We start from the raw sequence: 25,146 nt of genomic DNA, 5'->3' as shown, positions 1-25,146 counted from the left end.
AAACCATACGTCACACACTGCATCAAGTTGGTCTGCATGGCTGTCGTGCGGGGCTTCTAAAGAGATGTGTAAGAAATAGTCTGCTTGTCTTCAACAATTTGTTTCTAAGGACATGGATTACTGGAACTATGTCCTGTGGTCTGATGAGACCAAGATAAACCTATTTGGTTCAGATGGTGTGTCAAGCGTGTGTGGTGGCAACGAGGTGAGGAATACAAAGACAAGTGTGTCTTGCCCACAGTAAAGCATGGTGGTGGGAGTGTCATGGTCTGCTGATGCATGAGTGCTGCCAGCACTGGGGAGCTACAGTTCATTGAGGGAACCATGAATGCCAACATGTATTGTGACATACTAAAGCAGAGCACGATCCCATCCCTTCGGAGACTGGGCCGCAGGGCAGTATTCCAACATGATAACGGCCCCAAATACACATCCAAGAAAAACACTGCCTTGCTAAAGAAGCTGAAGGTAAAGGTGATGGACTGGCCAAGCATGTTTCCAGACCTAAACCCTATTGAGCATCTGTGGGGCATCCTCAAATGGAAGGTGGAGGAGTGCAAGGTCTCTAACATCCACCAGCTCAGTGATGTCATTTTGGAGAAGTGGAAGAGGACTCCAGTGGCAACCTTTGAAGCTCTGGTGAACTCCATGCCAAAGAGGGTTAAGACAGTGCTGGAAAATAATGGTGGCCACACAAAATATTGACACTTTGGGCCCAATTTGGACATTTTAACTTAGAAGTACACTCTCCTTTGTTGCCAGCGGTTTAGACATTAATGGCTGTGTGTTGGGTTATTTTGAGGGGACAGCAAATTTACACTGTTATACAAGCTGTACGCTCATTACTTTACATTGTAGCAAAGTGTCATTTCTTCAGTGTTGTCACATGAAAAGCAATAATAAAATGTTTACAAAAAGGTGAGGGGGTGTACTCACTTTTGTGAGTTACTGTATGTTGCCCTATAGAATGATATAATGGAGTTTACCAGTCCCTTACAAAAAGAGATGGAGGGGGCTAACTGTTTTTTCCAGTGCAGAAGTATGGCTTTCCTTCCATAAAACCGCAGAATATTTAGGAGTGTTCTATGCGCAACAGATGGTACCAACTCCTCCACCAAGCCCAGCAGACAAACCCTGGCTGACAGTGAAACAGGGACCATCAGTACCTCAGAGGCACAGGAAGTGACCTCAATCCAGAAATTCTGGATCTGAGGGCAGCCACAAAAAATATGGTCTGCGTTGGCAGGAGAAGTATAACAACGCCAGCACTCCGCTGAAGAGGTAGGATAGAGATTTGCTAATCTGGCTCGGGTGTAGTAAATTCTGTGGAGACATTTGAATTGAATTAGCCTGTCCCTGGATGCTATTAGGTGATTGAAAGGTTTTCCGCAGAGGTCGTCCCAGTCTTCTCCCTAAATAGCTGGTACCTCTGCTGCCCACCTTTCCCTACATTTAGTCACAACAGTCGGGTCTTTTTGAACAGTTATTTATAAACAACCAAGAGAGTTTTGGCCAAGTCTTCAGCTGATAACAAGTCCTTGAGCTCTGATAGCAGGGTCTCCACCTTCTTCCCACAGAATTGGCTATTAAAAGCATGTTCTAATTGTAGAAATATAAACAGGTGGGAGTTGGGTCATGTCTCGCCTTCAGTTGGTCAAATGTTAAGATATCCCCTTCCCTAGTGACGTCTCCCAGGTTCTTGATGCCTCTGGTGGCCCAGATCACAGAGTCGGGCATAGAGTAAAAATGTGACAGAGTAGGATTCATCCAAAGGGGGGTGGATGGCGACATGCCATTATAGCTCGGGCATGCCAGTTGCCAATGCTCCAATGGTGGCTTTTATAGTCAGGGTTAAGAGAAGATCAGACTTTAGGCCTCTGTATAGTGCCAGGTCTCAGACTTTCGTATGACCCAAGCTGTGCGGCCTCCAGTACCGTGGCTGAGTCCCCATCATCTGTCCTTAGCCAGCGTCTTGCAAACACCATCTGTGCCGCCAGGTAATATTTTTGCCACTCCGGCAGGGCCAATCCTCCCTGGCCCCAGGGCTCTTGCAGAACCCTAAGCCCTATGTGAGGTGATCCAGGAGACTAGAGAAAAGATCCAATAGTACTATCTAGCTTCCTGAATTATAATTTGGGTACCCAAATCGGGCATGAAGTACAATATAACTGGCAATACCTTCATTTTGAGAAGACTTATTCTCCCCAATAACAACAAGGGAATTATTTTCTAAGTTTGTATATTTTGTTGAAGTTGTGTTATCAGTGGCAGGAGATTAGAAGTGAGACTTGAACCCTAGTGGCAATCTGGATACCCAGAAAAGTGTGGGAGGTGTAGTGGGGGGTTGGGGTCTGCCATCAATTTTGCATTGTTATCTAAAGGCAGTATGGATGATTTCCCCCAGTTTACTTTAGGTCCAGATTACTTAACAAACTTGGTTAGCGCTGCTTGTAAGGATGGACCCAGGTCTTTGAGGAATAGAAGTAGGTCATCAGCTTATCAGCTTATAGAGCCAGGCATTCCTTTAGGGAACCTACACTGATAGCTCCAACTGTCTGGGACAATCTAAGTGCAATAGCGATGGGTTCCACCGTCAAGGCAAAAAGGAATGGAGAGAGTGGGCACCCATCTCATACCCTTACCTATACCAAAAAAGTGAGAGACAGACAAACCAAGTCAAATTGCCACACGAGGGCTTCGGTACAGCATTGCTTTCCATCTGTGGGAACTTCAGCCCAAAGCCCATACGCTCCAATACTTTATGCATATATTGCCAGTCCACAGAATCAAACATTTTTTTTTAATATCTAAGGATATTTGGAGGTGAGTGAACAGTCTCCTCAAGTTTGTGTCCGTTGATTTCCCAGGCATAAATCCTGTTTGATCTATGTTAACCAAGGAAGTAATGACCCTGGCCAAGCGTGTTGCCAACACCTTGGCCAGGATTTTCAGGTCAATGTTTAGTAGGGCAATGGGTTGATAGGACGAAAAGGCCATGGGGTCTTTGCCAGGTTTTAAAAGTAGTAACATATAGACATCTAACATGGATGGGGGGGGGGGGGGGGTTGTTCCAAACTGTGTTAGGAGATTACTAATTCTAGGAGCCAACTGCTTCGCATAGGATTTATAGAAATCGGCCGGCCCAGGGGCTGTGTGTGGGGGGAATGCTGAAATAGCTGCTTCTACCTCTAGTGGGGTTATCTTAGCCTCAAGCAAATCTCTGACTGATTCTGAGAGCACTGGCAACTGTAAACCCCCCAACAGCTCATCTAAAGCAGTAGGGCCATAGGATGGGATGGGGGCATATAAGGAGGAATAATAGTTCACAAATTCTGTCAGGATGCTCGAGGGGTCCGTCACTATATCACCACTTGCCAGTCGGATAGCAGGTATATTCACTGGGGTCCTCTGGTCAGCTACCAACATAGTCAATAGTGTACCATTTTTTATCACCCTGTGCAAATAGCGATTCAGCTCTACATATAGCTTCGGTATGTATCTGATGGAAAATCTGCGTGTTCCTCCATATACCCACACTCTCTGTCTTGTAAAGCAACAACTTCAGAATTATGATATTTTCGGGCGGTTTTGTTTGCGGAGATACATTCCCCCCTAGTTACCCCCTTAAATGCATCCCATACCACCGCTGGAGTCAGCGTTAGTGGACCAATATGATGAGATAGACTTTTGTAAGTGGGTAGCAACCTGATCAACTTGTCACTATCACAGAGAAAGTCTCCATCCCCCTCTACTAGTCCCAGTGGGAACAGCCAGTGTGACAGATAATGGGTTATTATCAGAAATGCCCCCTACCAAATAATCTCCTGAAGTAATGGCAATAAGGAGGCATTACCAAATGCTAGATCTATTCTAGCTGAGGAGCGATGAGTGGTGGAGAGTTGGGAAAAACTCCTGGCTTAGGGATGCTTCCATCTCCACAGCTCAACCAGCCCCACAGTTGAGGCCCAGGAGAGTAACTCTGTGGATCCTGGTCTGCCGGGTATGGTTTAGTATATATAAAATCAGCTATAATTATTAGGAGTTTAGTACTCATACCGCATCAATTAGATAGAGCATGGATTAATCTATGGAAATTGAGCTAATTTTATTTGTTTACAAATGGTTTAGTATGGAATTAAAATCATCAAGCAATATCATGGGCATATTGGAGTCAGTTTATCATTAAGTCATACAGCAATTGAACCTGAAAAAGAGGAGGTACATATATATTCACAACTAGTAAAAGTTTCTGATGATGGATATCCATCACTACAGCCACATATCAACCCCCTGGTCAGGGACCACCTAATGGATGGTGCAAGGGATTGATTTGCAGAGTAGAATAGAAACCCCCCTTGCATATGTAGAATATGTAGAGTGGAGAGCTCTTTGTACCCATGGTTTGCGTAGGGATAGAATTTTACTTCCATCAAGATGTGTCTCTCGTAGGAGGACAACATACGGCTTAACCTGCTTAAGATATCTGAAAACTGCTGCCTGTTTAAACTTGTTGTTCATCCCTCTAACATTCCAAGAGAGACATTTTATAGTGTTAGCCATAAGAATGCATTCCAAACTAACAGTTTTTTGCATGAAAGGAAAAGGCTGTGGATATGTGAATGGCACCAAAAAGATTTGACTAGTGCAGTGAAAGCACAGCTGTAGGTCAGCTGGTTCAAACACCATTTGCCATTATATCAGAAACTCAACAAAATAGAACAAAAACGTCCGGTATGCAGCTTCATCCCAAAAACCAAATGAAGAATCTTGTGGAGATCCAACTTTTGATCACAACAGTCCAACAGTTCCAGATGACTATTTTACGTCTCCAACGGGAGACTCTGCATAGTCAGGTGTAGTGATAGTACCTGGTCATGGTAAACCACCATTGTTAAGGTATTGTTCGTACATATGGTATGGAGGAGAATAGGTTACAGCGGGGAAGACAAAGTATGTGTAGAGCCACCATAGTGTGGAAATACAAATTCTGGGAGTGTGTACCCGTCCCCAGAAGTGGATAAGGAAATTCAATAGAAAGATCAGCTAGGGGCTCCTGTGTGGCAAGCAATCAGTGAGGTTGGACAGGTGTCAGTGTTTTCTGTCCAGCCACTTTAGAGGCCTCCAATGGATTGTCAAAGAATCTTATCGACCCTTTATGTTGGGCGCAAAGTCTGCTGGGGTATAACATGCTGTATTTGATGTCGTTCTTCCTCAGGCTCTCCCGGACCTCTGCGTTTTTGCTGAGAAATCAGGGAACAACATTATGTGTGCATTTTCAAATTGAAGATACTGGTTCTTCCTTGCCTCAGATAGGAGCAGGTCCATATCCCTGAAATTTAGAAATCAGACCAGAAAGGGCCTTGGGAGGGGCTCCAGGGGGTTTAGCACCTGTGAAAACACGATGGGCTCTCTCTACCACATACTGTATGTAGGTGGGAGATCTTCCAGGGAAAGTAACTGCTTAAAGAACTGTTCAGCAAAGATTGCAGGTTTAGTTCCTTCAGCCTCTTCTGGCAGCTCCACCACCCTGATATTATTCCATCTCTGTCTATCTTCAGCATCATCAGCCCTTTGCTGTAATGATCACACCAGGTCCCAGAGTTCAGAAAGCTGAGTGCCATGAGAATAGGTAATATCTACAATTTTGGATATCCTATTTCTGCTGGTGTGAGGCAACCCCTGATTTAATCCAGATCATGTCTGAATAAAGTACATGTACAAGTACTATGTCATCAGCCAACCTATAAATCCAGCATCAGCAAATCTGGCATGTGTGCCTGAGCTGGCACATGATGCTGTTTGTGCTGGTACCCACTGACATTGGCCGTAATTGACAAGGTATCAATTACAACGCTTGGCCCACTCTCCTTTACAACTTACTCATAGAGCCTGCACCATCCCTGCCCCTCCCCACATAAGCCATCATCCTCAAATATCTTGTGGTTTTTGTTGACAGAGGTTCTACAAAAGGGTGAGGAGTGTGAAGGGAGTTGAAGAGGATGTGGTTATTAGTAGTTAAAAAGATAGAAGGGATGATGGAAGCTCCTTTGGTCTCACATCTCTGCAGTAACCCTGTTTTAAATGACCCAGGCTGCTGCACGAGAGATTCCAATTCTCAATATTCTTCATGAGGAGTGGCACCCTGCATTCCCAAAGGTACAATGTTTGTGGCTGATTAGAGGCCTGAATTGCATGCATTGGGGCTGATTTGTGGTCTGAAGTGTATTAACATGTTTTGTGCATGCACCAAACAAAATGTAGTTTGCATGTTCGCTAGTTAATATTTGAACTCACAGTTGTACTGCTAATGGCAAGTAAAACTCAATAATTATTATATAATTAATGAGTTTTACTTGCTATTAGTGGTACAACAAGGAGAGCAAAAAGTAAAAACAAACAGACTACAATGCACTATTGTTCATGGGCACACTGGTTGTCTAATGCTTGTAAACATGACACTTAGGAGAGTATCTATAAAAAGTTTGCATTGCAATTCATCCAGTCAACATGCATGTGACTTTATTCTGTGTGAATGGGGCAAAAGCAAAAAAAAACTGTCTTCGTTGATTTAAATGCCAAATTTCTGTTCTAAAGGCTAACTCCACCTCTTGCACCATGTTGCATGTTACACCAGTATTTTGGATTTACCACGGTGCAAATGGAAACCAATTCAAAATTCTGAAAGTTTAAATAGTAACTCCATCTTTGGTGAGAAAAGCATATTCTTCTTTTAGTGAACAATATGAAAAAAAAAAAAAGGGGACTCTAAAAAATATAGAATTGTAGTTATGTATAGTCCACTCCTTCCCTCCTGCTCCATGCTCACTAACCAGATAAACACAATGGGGAAGGGATATTTCATGCTGATTAATGGTGGCTTCACCTCCCTCTTATTCTAAGACACAGCCTGGAGGGGTGTGACACAGCCTGTGACTGGCAGAAATCCATTCACACCATGTTATTTCCACAAAATAATAAAGATATAATTTCAAACATATATTTGAATTCCACTTTTAAACGGTTTATTATTTATTTAGTTTTACTCTGTATTCCAAGGGCATTTTTTTTAACATGTGACCAGCAGCAGAGGACTAGAAGCTCCTCCAGGTTATGTTTCCCTACAGACAGGCTGGGAAACATCTGAGTGATTTGACAGCTGTATATCGATAAGGAAAAAATTATAAAATAATTACAGTTCCATCATCCACTTACAGAAATAGAATAAACAATGTAAATTAAACAGTGCGTGTTCAGTATCACTTTAAGCCACTATTACACATGCATATCATATGGGCGTTTTGCTGGAGTTCTCTATTTTAATATCATTTTTGGATGGCTTGACCCTTGCCGCAAGGACAATTTTTGAGACTGTGTATCATTGTCCTTAAAATTAAAGAGGAAAAAATACTAAATTAAGAGGTTCCTGCTTCCATTAAAGTGGCATGGACATATATGGTGAATCGCCTCTGATAAAATGAGATTTGAAAGCAAAGTTTCACATATGAAAATTGGAATGCTTATTTACCTTGAAGGCTGCTCCTCCATGGATGATGGACTTGATGAAAATCCCCAAATCACTGCTGGTGTCTCTGGATTTGTTGCCTTTTAGACTAATCCCAAGTCCAGCTGAACCTGAATCGTTTAGTGCTATCTCAAAGGTCATCTGTACTGTGTTTTCTGGGGATACAACATGGCTTTCTACTTCTCTCTGTCAAAAGAACACAAAATATTACTGAATATACAGCATTCAATTTTTTATGTATTCCAACTATGTATAAGGCTGTCTGCCTGGAGTTTAGCTTTAAAAGTTTGACTTGTAAGGAAGTACAGTAACACCTAAAAAAGCAAATCTAATGGTTGGAGAAATGAACCACTAGAGACTAGACCAATGGTCAATTCGCTGTCTGTACTAAGAAAGTAAATAAATAAACACTATAGTTGTCATCTCTAAACTGCAGCCTGCGGGCTGAATGTGGTCTTTTGCTTGTTTTTATCTGGTCCTTGGGACACTATTTATCCCACTGACATCAACAATGCGGTCCTATTCCTCTCACTGACACCAGAGACGGAGAACTAGTTCTCACACTGACACCAAGGATGATTTTTTTTTTACTCCCACTGACCACCAAGCCTATGGCATTGCTTATCGATGCCCGGACATATTCTACTCCAAATGGCCACAATCCGCCCCCCTAAAGTTTGAAAGGCAGTTAACTTGCCCTTTGTTTGAAAAGTTCTGAAGACCCCTGTACTATGACATTGAGCTTACTGAATAGAAAAAGAGTTTGGGTCACTGTAAATGACATGTAAAGTGGTAGTAAAGGTAAGACATTTTTTTACCTTAATGCATTGCCTGCATTAAAGTAAAAAATGTCCCAGCATTTGTATCTTGAGTCTTTTCTTGATCCAGCGCTGTGCCCATGTGCAGCGGCGCTTGTCAGTCTCTCTCTCCTCACAGGACAAATGGGCAGCAGTGGGAATCCCTGATTCCTGCTGCTGTCAGTGAGACTGTGAGGAGGGAGCAAGGAAACAAGGCTGAGCCGTGCTCTGTCTGTCTGTGGACGCACACAGCCTGGCTCGGGAGCAAGCCTGGCCATATGCCCCCACAGCAAGTGGCTTGATATAGTGGTGCTCGAAGAAGAGGAGGAACCAAAAGCACCAGCAGGGGACCCCAGTAGAGGAGGTTCGGGGGGAACACTGTTTATTGTTTTAGGGGAAAAAAAGATACTTTATATTTGCTTTAACGTTTTCCAAAGTAATTCATTACTGAATCAACAAAAACAAAAAATTAAATGAATACAACTTTGACCTGTCTTTTTAATCAGAGCTATATGACCTGAACCTAAAAGCATTTATAAGGATTACATACATAAACTAGTTAACCTTAAAAGCTGTTGCGTCTGTTTAAAAGCCCACAATGAGCAGTATAATTATTGTTAAAGCCTCTTATGTGTTATAACAGCTGGTAATGTTTGGAATGTCATCTTAAAATATGTTAGTGTATAATTTGAAACAAGATGGGGCATATATACTTTCAAAGAGTATAAAAGGTGTGAAGCCAAGTGGGTATTAATTAGTAATTTTGGGACTACACATTTAAATTTTAGATTATCTTTTCCAACTTGTTCAGGCTCAAAACTCTTGGCCCAGTTTTAAGATAAATATAATTATTTTACATTGCACTGACAAAGTTTTACAGATATAATAAAATCACAATGGAAGCAAAAATGCAAATTGGGCAATTCTTCTGCTTCCGAGAATCTGCAGCAATAACTGTGCAAAGTAAACTATGTTTATAAATTTTGTTACCAGCAACTGCAAATATGTTATGCCTGCAGCAACAGTGTTCTGCAATAGTAAGTGTGAATTGTGTTTATTTAAAAGCATTGTTAGGTGGTGTTACCCAAATCTATATATTGCACTATTTCATATTTTCCTGATATGATTTGGTAAAAGAGAGTTCTTTGACCATAAGTGAAAGCTTTAACACAACAACAGAAATGTATTGGTAAATAATAAGGAAGTCTAACAAAAAACAATCTATCTAGTTACATACAAGAAATATTATTAGGAGAGCTCAAACATATTACTAAATACAAAGAAAGAGAGAGAAAAGACATAAGGCAAACATTTAGGTATAAGTGCAAGAGAATAATTCCATAATTACCATGCACCTAAGGGCCCCCTTCTAGTGTTTCAGAGAGTTCTCTCTTCCAAGACTTAAACTAATTTAAAACCATATCTCATAGACTTGCATAGGGCCATCCTGATTGGTGGAGCGATCTTACCCCTATCCTCCCTCCGGGCATATCTCATCCAGGATTGGACAATGTCCCCATCCCCTAGCTTTAGCGTAACTCAGCCCTTCGCTAGCACTTTCTCTCTGGTGAGGGAATAGTAATGCCAGGTAACTTTGTCTTGAATGGGGCATTAGGTATGCAAGGTCATATCCTGGGCCAATGGTCCATTCCTGAACAGATGGCCACCTTCATTGCATAACTAGAGAGCGTCTTTGAAGTGGAGGCATAGATAACAAAGGAAGTGAAATGGCCTAGTCTAAATGATTACCCTGGCCCGTAAAGTCTGTGAAAGGAACTTAATTAAGGTGTTGACCTTTCTGGCATACAAGTTTATGATGGGTAAATAGCAGAACATCTTTAGGTACACACACATTTAGCCCAACCTACCATTGCTGCATTACAAAAGGGAATTGGTAAATCAATGATTTATTTTACCAAAACCTGCAAACTGTGTTCACACAAATTAGTACATCTAACTATATCAAAAAAACACAACCCAATATCTCATAAATAAATAAATAAATATATATACAGTGGGTACGGAAAGTATTCAGACCCCCTTAAATTTTTCACTCTTTGTTATATTGCAGCCATTTGCTAAAATCATTTAAGTTCATTCTTCTTCCTCATGAATGTACACATAGCACCCCATACTGACAGAAAAACACAGAATTGTTGGCATTGTTGCAGATTTATTAAAAAAGAAAAACTGAAATATCACATGGTCCTAAGTATTCAGACCCTTTGCTCAGTATTTAGTAGAAGCCCCCTTTTGATCTAATACAGCCAGGAGTCTTTTTGGGAAAGATGCAACAAGTTTTTCACACCTGGATTTGGGGATCCTCTGCCATTCCTCCTTGCAGATCCTCTCCAGTTCTGTCAGGTTGGATGGTAAACGTTGGTGGACAGCCATTTTTAGGTCTCTCCAGAGATGCTCAATTGGGTTTAAGTCAGGGCTCTGGCTGGGCTATTCAAGAACAGTCACTGAGTTGTTGTGAAGCCACTCCTTCGTTATTTTAGCTGTGTGCTTAGGGTCATTGTCTTGTTGGAAGGTAAACCTTCGGCCCAGTCTGAGGTCCAGAGCACTCTGGAGAAGGTTTTTGTCCAGGATATCCCTGTACTTGGCCGCATTCATCTTTCCCTCGATTGCAACCAGTCGTCCTGTCCCTGCAGCTGAAAAACACCCCCACAGCATGATGCTGCCACCACCATGCTTCACTGTTGGGACTGTATTGGACAGGTGATGAGCAGTGCCTGGTTTTCTCCACACATACCACTTAGAATTAAGGCCAAAAAGTTCTATTTTGGTCTCATCAGACCAGAGAATCTTATTTCTCACCATCTTGGAGTCCTTCAGGTGTTTTTTAGCAAACTCCATGCGGGCTTTCATGTGTCTTACACTGAGGAGAGGCTTCCTTCGGTCCACTCTGCCATAAAGCCCCGACTGGTGGAGGGCTGCAGTGATGGTTGACTTTCTACAACTTTCTCCCATCTCCTGACTGCATCTCTGGAGCTCAGCCACAGTGATCTTTGAGTTCTTCTTTACCTCTCTCACCAAGGCTCTTCTCCCCCGATAGCTCAGTTTGGCCGGACGGCCAGCTCTAGGAAGGGTTCTGGTCGTCCCAAACGTCTTCCATTTGAGGATTATGGAGGCCACTGTGCTCCTAGGAACCTAAAGTGCAGCAGAAATCTTTTTGTAACCTTGGCCAGATCTGTGCCTTGCCACGATTCTGTCTCTGAGCTCTTCAGGCAGTTCCTTTGACCTCATGATTCTCATTTGCTCTGACATGCATTGTGATCTGGAAGGTCTTATATAGACAGGTGTGTGGCTTTCCTAATCAAGTCCAATCAGTATAATCAAACACAGCTGGACTCAAATGAAGGTGTAGAACCATCTCAAGGATGATCAGAAGAAATGGAAAGCACCTGAGTTAAATATGAGTGTCACAGCAAAGGGTCTGAATATTTAGGACCATGTGATATTTCAGTTTTTCTTTTTTAATAAATCTGCAACAATGTCAACAATTCTGTGTTTTTCTGTCAGTATGGGGTGCTATGTGTACATTCATGAGGAAGAAGAATGAACTTAAATGATTTTAGCAAATGGCTGCAATATAACAAAGAGTGAAAAATTTAAGGGGGTCTGAATACTTTCCGTACCCACTGTATATATATATACACACACACACACACACACACACACACACACACCTATTTATAGTTGCTGATGGAGATTACAGATAAACTCCTCATAAGGCAACAAGTGGCATCAGTTGTCTAAATATCTGCCCCTGTTGCCGTTTGTTGGTTTTATCTATTTTAAAGTCGATTTGAATTCCACCTGGCTTCTTGAATCCTCCTGTTGGCAAAAGTAATTTTCTAAAACCTATTTAATGCAACAAAAAAGACCATTACTGAAAAGTATTTCTATTTCAGTCACAGTGGCACTGTGTATCATTGCACTTTATCAACCCCAACTACCACAATTAAAAACAAAAAAAATCAATTTAAAAACATTCAAAAACAGTTTTAAGCCTTGGGCCTCAAGTGTAGCCCCCGACATGTACAGAAAGCTATGCAGTGGTATCTGTGTTTAACCACTTGCCGACCAGCCGCCATAGTTATATGCGGCAGGTCGGCTCTATTACGTGAAATTACGTACATGTATGTCGCTTCATGTAGCAGTTAGTGTGGGCATGCACACATGCCGATTGGCTGGAGGGGGGAGCCCATCAGCGGGTCAAGCGGCCGCAATGTCCGCTGGCACCCGCGATCGCTCTCCATGGGGACAGAATGGTGATCTGCTGATGTAAACAGGGCAGACCGCTGTTCTATCAGTGATGAACACAGGGATCCTATGTCCCTCACATTTAGGAACACAGGTCTCTGTGTTCATCCAGTGAGCCCATCCCCCCCACAGTTAGAAAGCACCCCCTAGGCACACATTTAACCTCTTGGTGTTAACTGCTCTACTGCCATTGTCATTAGTACAGTAACAGTGGATATTTTTTAGCACTGGTCAATCTGTCTGCCACAATGTTGCAGTCCAGCTAAAATCACTGATCACCATTACTAGCAAATATATAAATAAATAAATAAATACAAATGACATACATCTTTCCCCTAGTTTGTAGACACTATAGCTTTTGCGCAAACCAATCAATTTACACTTATTGGGTTTTTTTTCTTTTACCAAAAATATGTGGCAGAATACATATTGGCTTAAAATGATGAAAAAAAATTATTTTTATTTATTTATTTTTTTTATTGGGAATGTTTTATAGTAGAAAGTAAAACAAAATATTCATTTTTTTTTCAAAATAGTCGCTTTTTTTTTTTTTTATAGCTCAAAAAAAAAAAAAAAAAATGCAGAGGTGATCAAATACCACCAAAGAAAAGCTCTATTTATGGGAAAAAAGGACATCAGTTTTATTTTGGTACAGCGTTGTGTGACCGCACAATTGTCAGTTAAAGTATTGCAAAAAATGGCTTGGTCATTAAGGGGGTAAAACCTTCTGGCCCTTAAGTGGTTAAATTACAAATATACTCTGTTAAAGCTCAAAGTGAGTGTTTGTGTTCATTTAGGATAGCTTTGTTCTTCTTCTGACACTACATAGGAATGCACAGAGAGGGGAAAAAAAACATGTTTTTCGTAAATTCTTAGCTAAATATTAAAATACTATCAAGTTGGGTCTGCATGGACACAAGTTAGTATAATGGTGATATTTTTACAGAATTATTTTGCTCTCTCCAGGTTACAGAACCTATTATTGTAATTATTATATCATACAACATTCATACAACATGGCATATGAAATAGAATCTTCCGTGTTAGGTAAATCTATATTTAGCTACTATCTTGCTGCTTGATGTTTAGATCTACACCTGTAAAAGTATAGTAGTTACATAGGGAGCAAAGGGTAAAAGAGCAAGCCAAAGTACAAAAACAGAAAAAAAAAAAATTAACATTGACAGTAAAGAAAAAAGGGAAAATTAGAGGCAGATATAACAGATGGAAGTCTCATCATCAACCCAATAAAGTGAGATAAAAGAACAACCAAAATCAACGGTGCAGTTAACAATATCTCGTGTACCTATGAAAAAGGAGAATTTGGTACTAGCCATTCATTAAAGTCATGTACCGGAACAAAACCATGAATCTCAATAAGATGATCATATTCAGTGGAGTGGCACAAGCAGGCCTAGAGGTCAGAATAAAGATCTAGGTCTAGGATCACTCAGCCAACAATCCCAAATATTGTGAAATTTACTCCAATCATGAATACGAGTGAACAAGCTCTTGAATGCAAATTGTATGTTGAGAATGTTCACTACTAAATAAATTGAAGGGGCTTTCTGCTTCAGCTACTGCCAAGTCTTACAGCTATCAATGTATGTATGCAATAGAAAATATCTAGTGCGCTGAGGCCAATGTTCAATCCCTATGCCGAATAAGGTAAAGGCTGGGTCCGGGAAGGAGTGAATGTGGGTCAAGGAAAAAATAAAATGGAAAACATCTTTCCAAAACAGAGAGATTATTGGGCACTTCCACCAAATATGATATAAAGAACTCATCTGTCCACATAGTAAAGACTTCTTGTCAACTTTTGTGGGATGTAGTATCATGTGTGTAAGCTCTTTTGTGCAGTCTCCCAGTGGGAAAAGCATCTGGAAGCTTTAATTGCCCAACTTAAAACTAATGTCCACTAACATATACCGTGTTTCCCCGAAAATAAGCCCTACCCCAAAAATAAGACCTAGCTGATTTTTTGGGGATAGCTGCTATATAAGCCCTACCCCGAAAATAAGACCTAGCATGATTTTTGGGGATAGCTGCAATATAAGCCCTACCCTGAAAATAAGCTATAGTTAAAATCCATGTAAAAACATGTAATTTGTTTTGTAAAAAGATTATATAATGTGCAGTGTGTCTCCTTTTGTAACTTTATTGTGGAAAATACCTTATTTACAGCGCCGCTTACAAATGGAGACTCACTGGATATTATATAATCTTTTAACAAAACATATCACATCATTTTACAATGACTTTAACCACTTAAGCCCCGGAGGATTTGGCTGCTAAAAGACCAGGGGTTTTTTTGCGATTTTTTACTGCGTGACTTTAACGGACAATTGCATGGTTGTGCGACGCTGTACCTAAACAAATTTGACGTCCTTTTTTTCCCACAAACAGAGCTTTCTTTTGGTGGTATTTGATCACCTATGCAATTTTTTGATCATGCGCTATAAACAAAAAAAGAGGGTCAATTTTTCAAAAATAACAATATTTTTCACATTTTTTTATATGAAATTCCCCCCAAAAAAATGTAAAAATCAAAATTTTTTAACATTTTCGGCCAATTTGTTTTATGCTACATATGTTTGGTAAAAAAAATCGCAAAAAGCGTATTTTGATTGGTTTGCGCAAAAGTAATCGCGTTTACTAACAAAGGGAAAGTTTTTTGTCATTTTTGGTGGTTTTTTTTTTAACACGTAATGGCGGTGATCTGCGATTTTTTTTTGCGGTACTGCAACATTGCGGCAGACAGATCGGACCCTTGACTGACATTTTTGACACTTTTGGGGTTACCAGTGACATTACTGCAGTAATCAGTGCTATACATATGCACTGTTACTGCAAAAATGACACTGGCAGGGAAGGGGTTAACTGTATTGGAGAGGGAGGGGTTAAGTGTGTCCTAGGGGCGTGTTTCTAACTGTAAAGGGACATGGCTATTGGTGTAAAAACAGAGATAAACGGTTCTACATAGTAGAACTGTCTGATCTTCATTTTTACACCAGGGAGAATGACAGGCGGCTTGTTTACATAAGCTGTCCGCCTTTCTCCCTTCACCGGAGCGATCGTGAGTGACCGGCGGACGATCGGGTCCGCTGGTCACACGCACTGAGTTGTCAGTGAACGAGCCGGGGCGGGCACGTGCCTCGGCGGACATGTGCCCACCCGCAATTGGCTCACAAGTCAGTAACAGGCGAGTGACGTACCCCTACGTCACTCTGCCTGGCCGGGGCTGACCACCACAGTATATAGCCGTGCGGCGGTCGGCAACCGGTTAACCAAGGTTTATATTTGGGATTACAGAATATCATAATGCTGACTCCTGAGCTGACAGGGGGAGAGGAGAAGAGAAGACAGGGGACACAAAAACTTTTCTTTTAATATTTTATTGTTTTATTCCAGTTTTTTTTTTTTTTTTTTTTTTTTTTTTTTTTTTAACATAGATTGGGGTAAATGACACAGCACAAGGACTGTGCTGTCTATCATGGTTTAAAGGATCAGGATTTTTTTATTTTTTTATTTAGGGTTACAACCACTTTAGGATTGTCCTTGTACATACTGTAAATAAATAAGACACCCCCTGAAAATAAGCCCTAGTGTGTCTTTTGTAGCCAAAATCAATTTAAGACCCGGTCTTATTTTCGGGGGAAACACGGTAGATATAGCACGCCAGCATAGCTGGTAGTTCATCAGGCTGTGAGACTGTGTTATCATATGAATATATTGGAGAGATCCCCTTATTATTAGGGCTAGGATTGGCATACAGCTGCAGCAGATTCTTGAGAAGGGGTTGATGATTTTAGCACACAGAGGTCAGAAAAAGTTATTTGAAAAACATATTTCCATGGAATTTCATAGGAAGATGCTAACTCTTAAGCATTATATTTTATATGTAGTGCAGCCATGAGGGGAAAATGTGCTCTTTACCTAGTGTGAAACCAATCCACCCTCTCCTTGAGTGATCCCTCTTTTGTACAATATTTATCTCCAAATGTTCACATGAACCCATATGTCGACTAATGGGAGCAAGATCCTAATATAACACTAGAAATGGAGCACTGGGATCAAATCTTGAGTCCTGCTCACATAACGTAGCAACAATTTAAACCAACTACAAGATACTGCTTAGCTGCTTTATGGTGCCAACTAGGCTAGCCAATGTAAACCCTAATGCTTCATCATCTTTGCTTTTGTGGATGGCAGACATGGGCACATTTTTCCTCTTTTGGCAATACTTCCCAGTGGTCCAGAGAATTATGACCCAAACATTCAGAGTCTTGAGCGCACTCTCATTAGTAACTATACCTATGCAACCTCACATATAACTCACATATAACTTTTAAATAAGAAACCCATGGGAATTTTAAAGACTAATTTACTCTTATGACATCCAAAAAACCAACTATCACAGAAGCCTGGCTGTCGGATACCTTATTAGCCTCTGAGGTTGCAACATGCTCAACAAGAAATCAACGGCCAAACTTAGGAGCACAATCCCTACATTTTGCTGGGTCTGGGAACCATGGATAGCTAATTTTTTGCAAAAGAATTTTGATTGTCAACTTGATAGGATTCTGCCCTACACCTAAAAATGAAATTGTGAATTGTGAACCCCACCTGGCCACTCTTTTCTCCCTTCTTCACCTTCACCAACCTTCTTCACTACTCCCACTTTCTTGCTCTTCTGGTGAAACTACAATTTTCTTCCCTCTTTAAAATCTACCCCTGAGTACAATTTCCTTGTTTTTATATGACAATGTTTACTATGTTGCTATTGAATCATTAAACCATTAATGCTGTGAATACGCTGTCCACTAAATGGAAGTTTGTTTATACAACTCTTATAATGTTATTTCATTTGAAATACACACCATAAATTTTAAAAAAGAAAAAACTATTGTAAATGTAAATGTCACCCAGAGAATCCAATATAATCCTGGAGATTATTGTGAGGAAGAATTATAATTTTCTCTTTTACTTTTTTTTTTTTCCTTAAGGAAGAGTCTGGACCAGGTTACAGGAGACCCGATCCAGCTCCTCATGCCTTTGAGTTCAGGTGCCATTTTTTTTTTTTGGGCATCAGGGACCTACAAGATAACTGTTAGAATATGGTAATAAAATTAAATATTTGCTTAAAAAATAAAATGTGTATTTTGTACTGCAGACTAGCAGTAACCAGACAGTTCATGGCTGGACACAGACAAAGCATCATACATTTTTTTTTTTTTTTAAATATGCCCTTTTTTGTTTTCCTAAATGTATTTAACTTTCTAATCCAAAATACAATACTGCTGTGTTTTTATTGCACACACTCACACACTAAACTTGGCTGCGAGAAGGAGGAGGAGGTGCCGCGAGAAGCCGGAAACCGGAAGCAGGAACTTGTGTGTGTGTGGGCAGGCAGCGTGCAGCACGTGTTGTGTGCTGAGAGAGGAGGAGGAGAAGGTGCTGCAGGGGGAGCTGGTGCGGGAGATCTCGGGGGAACCGAGGTGACCGGTGACTGAAGGGGAGGATCATCTGAGCGGCGGCGGCGGCAGGGGACCCAGAGGGACTGAAGGAAGACCAGGACATGAGTAGGTGACCAATCAGCTGATTGGCCGCTGGGGGGAAGTCAGAGGGAATAGTTTGTGACTATAACTCTACTGTGACTGACTGTAACTGTAACTGTACTGTGACTGTAACTGAACTGTAACTGACTGACTATAACTGTAGAGTAGTACCTGAGCATCTGTGAGTACCTATTACTACCTGAGTGTCTGGGAGTACCTATTACTACCTGAGTGTCTGTGAGTACCTATTACTACCTGAGTGTCTGTGAGTACCTATTACTGTGCTCTGTGACTGAATGTGCTCTGTGACTGACTGTGCTCTGCGACTGACCGTGACCTGAGGCTGACCATGACCTGAGACTGACTATGACCTGAGACTGACTGTGACCTGCGACTGACAGTGTCCTGCGACTGACTGTGCCTTGCGACTGACTGTGCCCTGCGAGCTCTGCGGCTGACGGTGCTCTGCGACTGACTGTGCCCTGCAAATGACTGTGCCCTGTGAGCTCTGCGACTGATGGTGCTCTGCGACCGACGGTGCTGTGTGTACCCGGGAGTACCGGTGAGTGCCTGGGAGTACCTGTGAGTACCTGAGTGTCTGGGAGTGTCAGTGAGTGTAGCGGAGTACCAGACTGTGAGAAAGCAAAGTTAGGAAGCCAGAAAACAGCCACACAGGATAGACTTAAATAACTGAATACCCATCAGATTAGATTAGTGGGTACAATGCCCGGTGGGTGTGGAGATGCGATTCGGTGTACATGTTGTGATATGTAAGTGTTCCTCGATCATGCAATCGAGGGCGAATACAAATGCACGAAATGTAAGCACGTTGCTTCCCTGGAAGCTCAGGTCCTGAATCTAGGGAAGCAGCTGGCAACACTGAGACGAATGTCCATACCGAAGGAGAGCTGGGAATGTACCCGTCAGGTGCAGGCATGGGCCTGCGCAGAGGTGGGGGGAGAAACGAAGGTGCAGGCAGGCATAAGAGCAGAGTAGATGGGTGACAATTCGGAAGGGTAGAAGGTAAAAAGGCAAGGAGGCCGATCCTGGGCTGGAGCATCCCAATAAATATGACCCGTTGAGTGATGTTGGGGAAACCAGTCAGGGACCAGCATTGCTGGAGCAGAGTGACACCCCTAGCTGCCAGGGGAAGAACTCTTCCAGTGAGGCCGGGAGAAAGGGTAAGGAAAGACAGGTGCTGGTGGTAGGGGACTCAATCATTAGAAGGACAGACAGTGCAATCTGTCACAAAGACCGTGAGCGCCGAACAGTTTGTTGTTTACCGGGCGCTCGGGTTTGGCACATCACGGATCGGGTGGACAGATTATTGGGTGGGGCTGGGGAAGACCCAGCTGTCATGGTACACGTGGGTACCAATGACATAGGCAGAGGAAGATGGAGAGTCCTAAACGATTTCAGGGACTTAGGCGCTAAGTTGAGGAGTAGGACCTCCAAGGTAGTATTTTCAGAAATACTACCTGTACCTCGAGCCACACCAGAGAGGCAGCGGGAGATTAGGGAAGTTAACAAGTGGCTGAGGAGCTGGTGTAGTAAGGAGGGTTTCGGGTTCCTGGAGAACTGGGCCGACTTCTCAGTCGGCCACCGGCTCTTTGGTAGGGACGGATTGCACCTAAATGGGGAGGGTGAAGCCGAACTGGGTGAGAGGATGGCCATGAAGTTAGAGGGGCTTTTAAACTAGGTGATGGGGGGAGGGTACAGATGTAGAATTAGCCAGTGGGGAGCAAGATTCAGAGGGCACAAATGGGGACATTAGTGGTAGGGTGTTCAGAGCTCCTAAATCCAAGGTGGGTATGGGGAAAAATCACAAGAGCAGCCTAAAAACAACATCAAACAAGGATATATGCAACCGGTCAGAATTACGAGGTTTGTATACCAATGCCAGAAGCCTGGCCAGCAAGATGGGAGAGCTGGAGCTGCTGATGTTTGAGGAAGACTTAGATTTGTGGGGATAACAGAGACTTGGTTCAACAGCTCTCATGATTGGATGGCGACCATTCAGGGGTGTTCCCTTTATCACAGGGATAGAAAAGGTAAAAAAGGGGGAGGGGTATGTCTGTATATTAAGAAAAGTGTACAGGTAAATATGAGGGATGATAATAATGGAGCTATGGGCAAGGCGGAATCCCTATTGGTAGAACTTAAAAGGGAAGGCACTATAGGGAAGGTAATATTGGGCGTATGCTATAGGCCCCCCAACCAGAGGGAGGAGGGGGAGGCGGACCTCCTTTTACAGATAGGATTGGCAGCAAGGATGGGAAATGTCATTATAATGGGGGACTTTAATTATCCAGATATAGACTGGGCAGAAGGAACCGCCCATTTAGCCAAGGCTCGGCAGTTCCTACATGTTTTGCAGGACAATTTCATGAGTCAGATGGTGAATGCACCGACAAGAAACAATGCGGTACTTGACCTACTTATTACCAACAATACAGACCTGCTCATGGATATAGAGATACAGGGCAACTTAGGAAACAGTTACCATAGGTCAATTAGTTTCAGTATTAATCATAGTAATAGGAAACACAAGGGTAATATAAAGACACTGAATTTCAAAAGAGCCAATTTCCCAAAACTGCGCTCTCTGCTAGAAAATATCAAATGGGATAGAACCCTGGGAACAAAGAACACGGAGGAAAAATGGGAGTGCTTCAAGAGCATACTAAACAAAGGAATTGGCCAGTGCATTCCAAAGGGAAATAAATTTAAAAGAGCAAAACTGAACCCTGGGTGGCTAAACTACACCATAAAAATGCATATTAAAACTAAAGAAAATGCCTTAAAAAATACAAGACTGAGGGGTCATTGGCAGCATTCAAGCATTACAAAGAGTGTAATAAGAAATGTAAAGATGAAATCAAGGCAGCTAAAATAGAACACGAGAGACTTATAGCGGAAGAGAGTAAAAAGAACCCCAAGAAATTATTTAAATATATAACCAGTAAGAAAGCGAGGCCAGGAAATATGGCCAAGGGAAAGAGAAAAAGCAGAAGTGTTAAATAATTTCTTCTCTTCAGTCTTCACAAAAGAATCGGGGGGCTACACTAACTCAGCTTGTAATGCTAAACTAAATAATACACCTCATGAAGTACTGCCATGGCTAACAGAAGATAGCCTTAGAACTAAACTAGAGAAACTTAACATAAATAAATCACCAGGACCGGACGGCTTGCACGCGAGGGTTCTTAAAGAGCTCAGCCAGGTGATTGCCAGACCATTATTTTTGATCTTTAAGGATAGTCTACTGACAGGTATGGTGCCAGCTGATTGGAAAAAAAGCCAATGTGATACAAATAATTAAAAAAGGGCCGAGATATATCCCGGGTAACTATAGGCCGGTTAGCCTAACATCAGTAGTCTGCAAGATTTTGGAAGGGAAGTTAAAGGACCACATACAAGACTTTAGTAATGAAAACAGTATTATTAGTAGTAATCAGCATGGATTCATGAAAAATCGTTCTTGCCAAACCAATCTATTAACCTTCTACTATCAAGTGAGCTGCCATCTAGGTAAAGGTAAGCCTGTGGTTGTGGTGTATCTGGACTTTGCAAAGGCCTTTTACACCGTTCCCCACAAACGCTTACTGTACAAACTAAGGAAGATAGGTATGGACCATAGGGTGAGTACCTGGGTAGAGAACTGGCTCCAGGGCAGAGTCCAGAGGGTGGTGATTAATGGGGAGTACTCGGATTGGGTGGGTGTGGAAAGTGGGGTCCCCCAAGGTTCTGTCCTGGGGCCAATCCTGTTTAATTTATTCATAAATGATCTAGAGGAGGGGATATCGAGTACAATCTCAGTTTTTGCAGATTATACTAAACTAAGCATGCCAATATCTTCTATGCAGGATGTGGAAACCTTACAAGCGGAACTGAACATAATAATGGGCGGGGCAACTACATGGCAGATGAGGTTTAATGTTGAAAAATGTAAGGTAATGCACTTGGGCATCAGAAACATGAAAGCAAGCTACTCACTGGGGGGGAAACCTCTGGGTGAGTCTAGGATGGAAAAGGACCTGGGGGTACTGGTAGACAACAGGCTTGGCAGTGGCATGCAATGCCAAGCCGCTGCAAGCAAAGCCAACAGAATATTGGCATGTATAAAAAAGGGGACTCACTCCAGAATCAAAGAGATTACTCTCCCTCTCTACAAGATTCTGGTCCGGCCACATCTGGAGTATGCTGTCCAGTTCTGGGCACCGGTCCTCAGGAAGGATGTGCTGGAACTGGAAAGAGTCCAGAGAAGGGCAACAAAAATAATTAGGGGAATGGAGAACATCGGCTATGAGGAAAGACTACAAGCACTGAACTTATTCTCTCTGGAGAAGAGACGATTGAGGGGGGATATGATATCAATGTACAAATACTGTACTGGTGACCCTAGCATAAAGGAACCAACTTTTCAGAGAAAGGGAATACAATAAGACACATGGCCACTCACTAAAACTAGAGGAAAAACGGTTTAACCTTAAAATACGTAAAGGGATCTTCACTGTCAGAGCAGTAAGGATGTGGAATTCTCTTCCACAACCAGTCGTATCAGCAGGGAGCATTGATAGTTTCAAAAAACTATTAGATGGGCATACAACATACAGGGGTATACAATGTACAGTTAACAGCAAACACAAGCACATCATAGGTTGAACTGGAAGGACTGATCTCTTTTTTCAACCTCACAATTTATGTAACTATGTAAACAACTGCTATAGAGCTCTAGAGGTTTGTTTATCATGGAAGCCACATAATTTATTTTTAACGGGATCTTTTATTTAATAGCATGACTTAAATTTTCCCAAAAAATAAATAATAAAAATATGCTGTCAGCTTGCCCATTCACAGCAAAGTGACAGATTCCGTTTAAAGCCAGACCCAAACAACTTAAAGGAGAAGCCCTGTCTAAATCTGAATTGTAGCTATCCAAGAAATGATGTGGTAAGCAGTGCCAAAAGCAGCATGTATTGATTTAATGTCCCTATATCAATAATTTCTCATTAGTGGATGCATTTTTGACAGCGGAACTACTTTCTACCATGCTTGTCAACCAATGACTGCCAGTAATGCTGCTGTTCCAGAGGACAAGATTCATGGCAGCCTATCCACATATCTTTGCTTGCTGAAATACAAGTAAGGCCCCTTTCACACAGGCTTTTAGGTCCAATCCGCCTGTCAGTTTTTCAGGGGGACCAGATCGGATGCTCCATGCAGCCCCATGGAGCGGCGGATGTCAGTGGAAACATCTCCGCTGACACCCGCTGCTATCTGATCCGATCCTGTCCGTGAAATCCGTACGGATGGAAACCCTATTTTCCATCCGTCTGGAGGATTGGGTAGGATCGGATGAGAACAGACAGGCGGTCTGTTCTCATCCGACCTCCCCATAGAGGAGAGCGGGGATCTGACAGCTCCGTCTCTGCACACAAAACAGAGACGGAGTTGTCATCCACCTGCTTAGCGGGGATCGATCCCCTGCTGAGCAGAACGGACTCCACCACCCGTGTGAAAGAAGCCTAATATATATATACCGGGGAGAGATTGCTTTATAGTGGCTAGAATATTTATGGCAAGCCATACTGTACATTTCTTGACATATTGGGACACCTAAAGAATAAATTAAGCAAGGGTTCTTTGGTTACAGTACAGCATTAATAAACACCTCACAAAACGACACAGTTGATACCTGTGAAAGTTTGTGCAGTAATTTAAGTAAATTGACTTTTACATATAAAATATTGTATAAACTATTAAATTGCCTTGCATGTGGTAAATTAAGCTGATGCATGTGATAAACCCTTCACTGAATAAGAAACATAATAATTTTGATTTGTAAAAATATGCAGAGAATAAATTGAATGAAAAAAAGGCACAATAAATATATATTTTTTTAGTACCACTTCAATACAGGGCACTTTCACCTCCTTCCTGCTCAGACCAATTATCAGCTTTCAGTGCTCCCACACTTTGAAAGACAATTACTCGGTCATGCAACACTGTACCCAAACAAAAACTTTCTTTTTTTTTTTTCAAACAAAATTAGCTTTCTTTTGATGGTATTTAATCCCCACTTTTTTTTTTTTTAATATAGTGAAAAAAGAGTGAAAATTATGAAAAAAAAAAAAAACTTGTTTTAGCTTCTATTGTACAATTTTTCAAATAAGTAATTTTTGTTCATACATTTGGGGCAAATTTATACTGCTACATATCTTTGGTAAAAATAACCCAAATTAGTGGATATTTTTTAGTCTGTATGAAAGCTATAGAGTCTACAAGCTATGGTGCCGATAATTAAAAATTGATTAGGCCTAATCACACCTGATGTACTGGTGGCCTATTTAATTTCCTGAGGATCTGAAATATCAATACAGTACAAATATCACACAAATGATCCCTTTTTGGAAAGTAGGCAGTCTAGGTATTTAGTAAGATGCACGGTGAGTTTTTTGAAGTTGTAATTTTTTTCCACAATTCTTGGGAAAATTAAGAAATTGTTTATTATTTTTACACAAAATTGTCATAATAACATTTTTTTTCTCACACAAAGTATATGCATACTTGCATTTACACCCCAAAATACATTCTGCTACTCCTCCTGAGTATGGTGATACCACATGTGTGAGACTTTTACACAGCCTGGCCACATAGAGAGTTCCAACATGTAGGGGGCACCGTCGAGAATAAATTACACATATAATTTTCTGATGACCTATCACATTTTTGAAGGCCCTGGAGCAACAGGACAAATGAATTCCCCGCAAAGTGACCCGGTTATGGAAAGCAAACACCAAAATGTATAATTTATGAGGCATCATGAGTCTTTTGAACGTGTCATTTTTTTCCACAAGTTATTGGAACATGTGGAAAGAAAATAAAAACACATTTTTTTTTTCTTTGCACAAAGTTGTCAATTTATAAGATTTTTCTAACACATTGCATGAACATAGCAAAAATTTCATCCCAAAATACATTCTGCCACTCCTCCGGA

General features: G+C 41.6%; 1 protein-coding gene across 3 annotated transcripts in view; it reads right to left on the bottom strand.

Moving 5' to 3' along the window:
* PARD3B (par-3 family cell polarity regulator beta) overlaps positions 1 to 25,146 on the bottom strand; it is a 2,025,707-nt gene that overhangs the window by 1,347,972 nt on the left and 652,589 nt on the right. For all 3 annotated transcript variants that reach the window (XM_082260765.1, XM_082260766.1, XM_082260767.1), the window contains exon 11: positions 7,526 to 7,708. In XM_082260765.1, the coding sequence (XP_082116891.1) occupies positions 7,526 to 7,708 (183 nt within the window). The remainder of the gene's footprint in view (positions 1 to 7,525; positions 7,709 to 25,146) is intronic.

Source organism: Pelophylax lessonae (genome assembly GCF_965119305.1).
Source record: "Pelophylax lessonae genome assembly, chromosome: 6".
NCBI classification, from domain to species: domain Eukaryota; kingdom Metazoa; phylum Chordata; class Amphibia; order Anura; family Ranidae; genus Pelophylax; species Pelophylax lessonae.
This window is presented reverse-complemented; position numbering and strand designations above follow the sequence as displayed.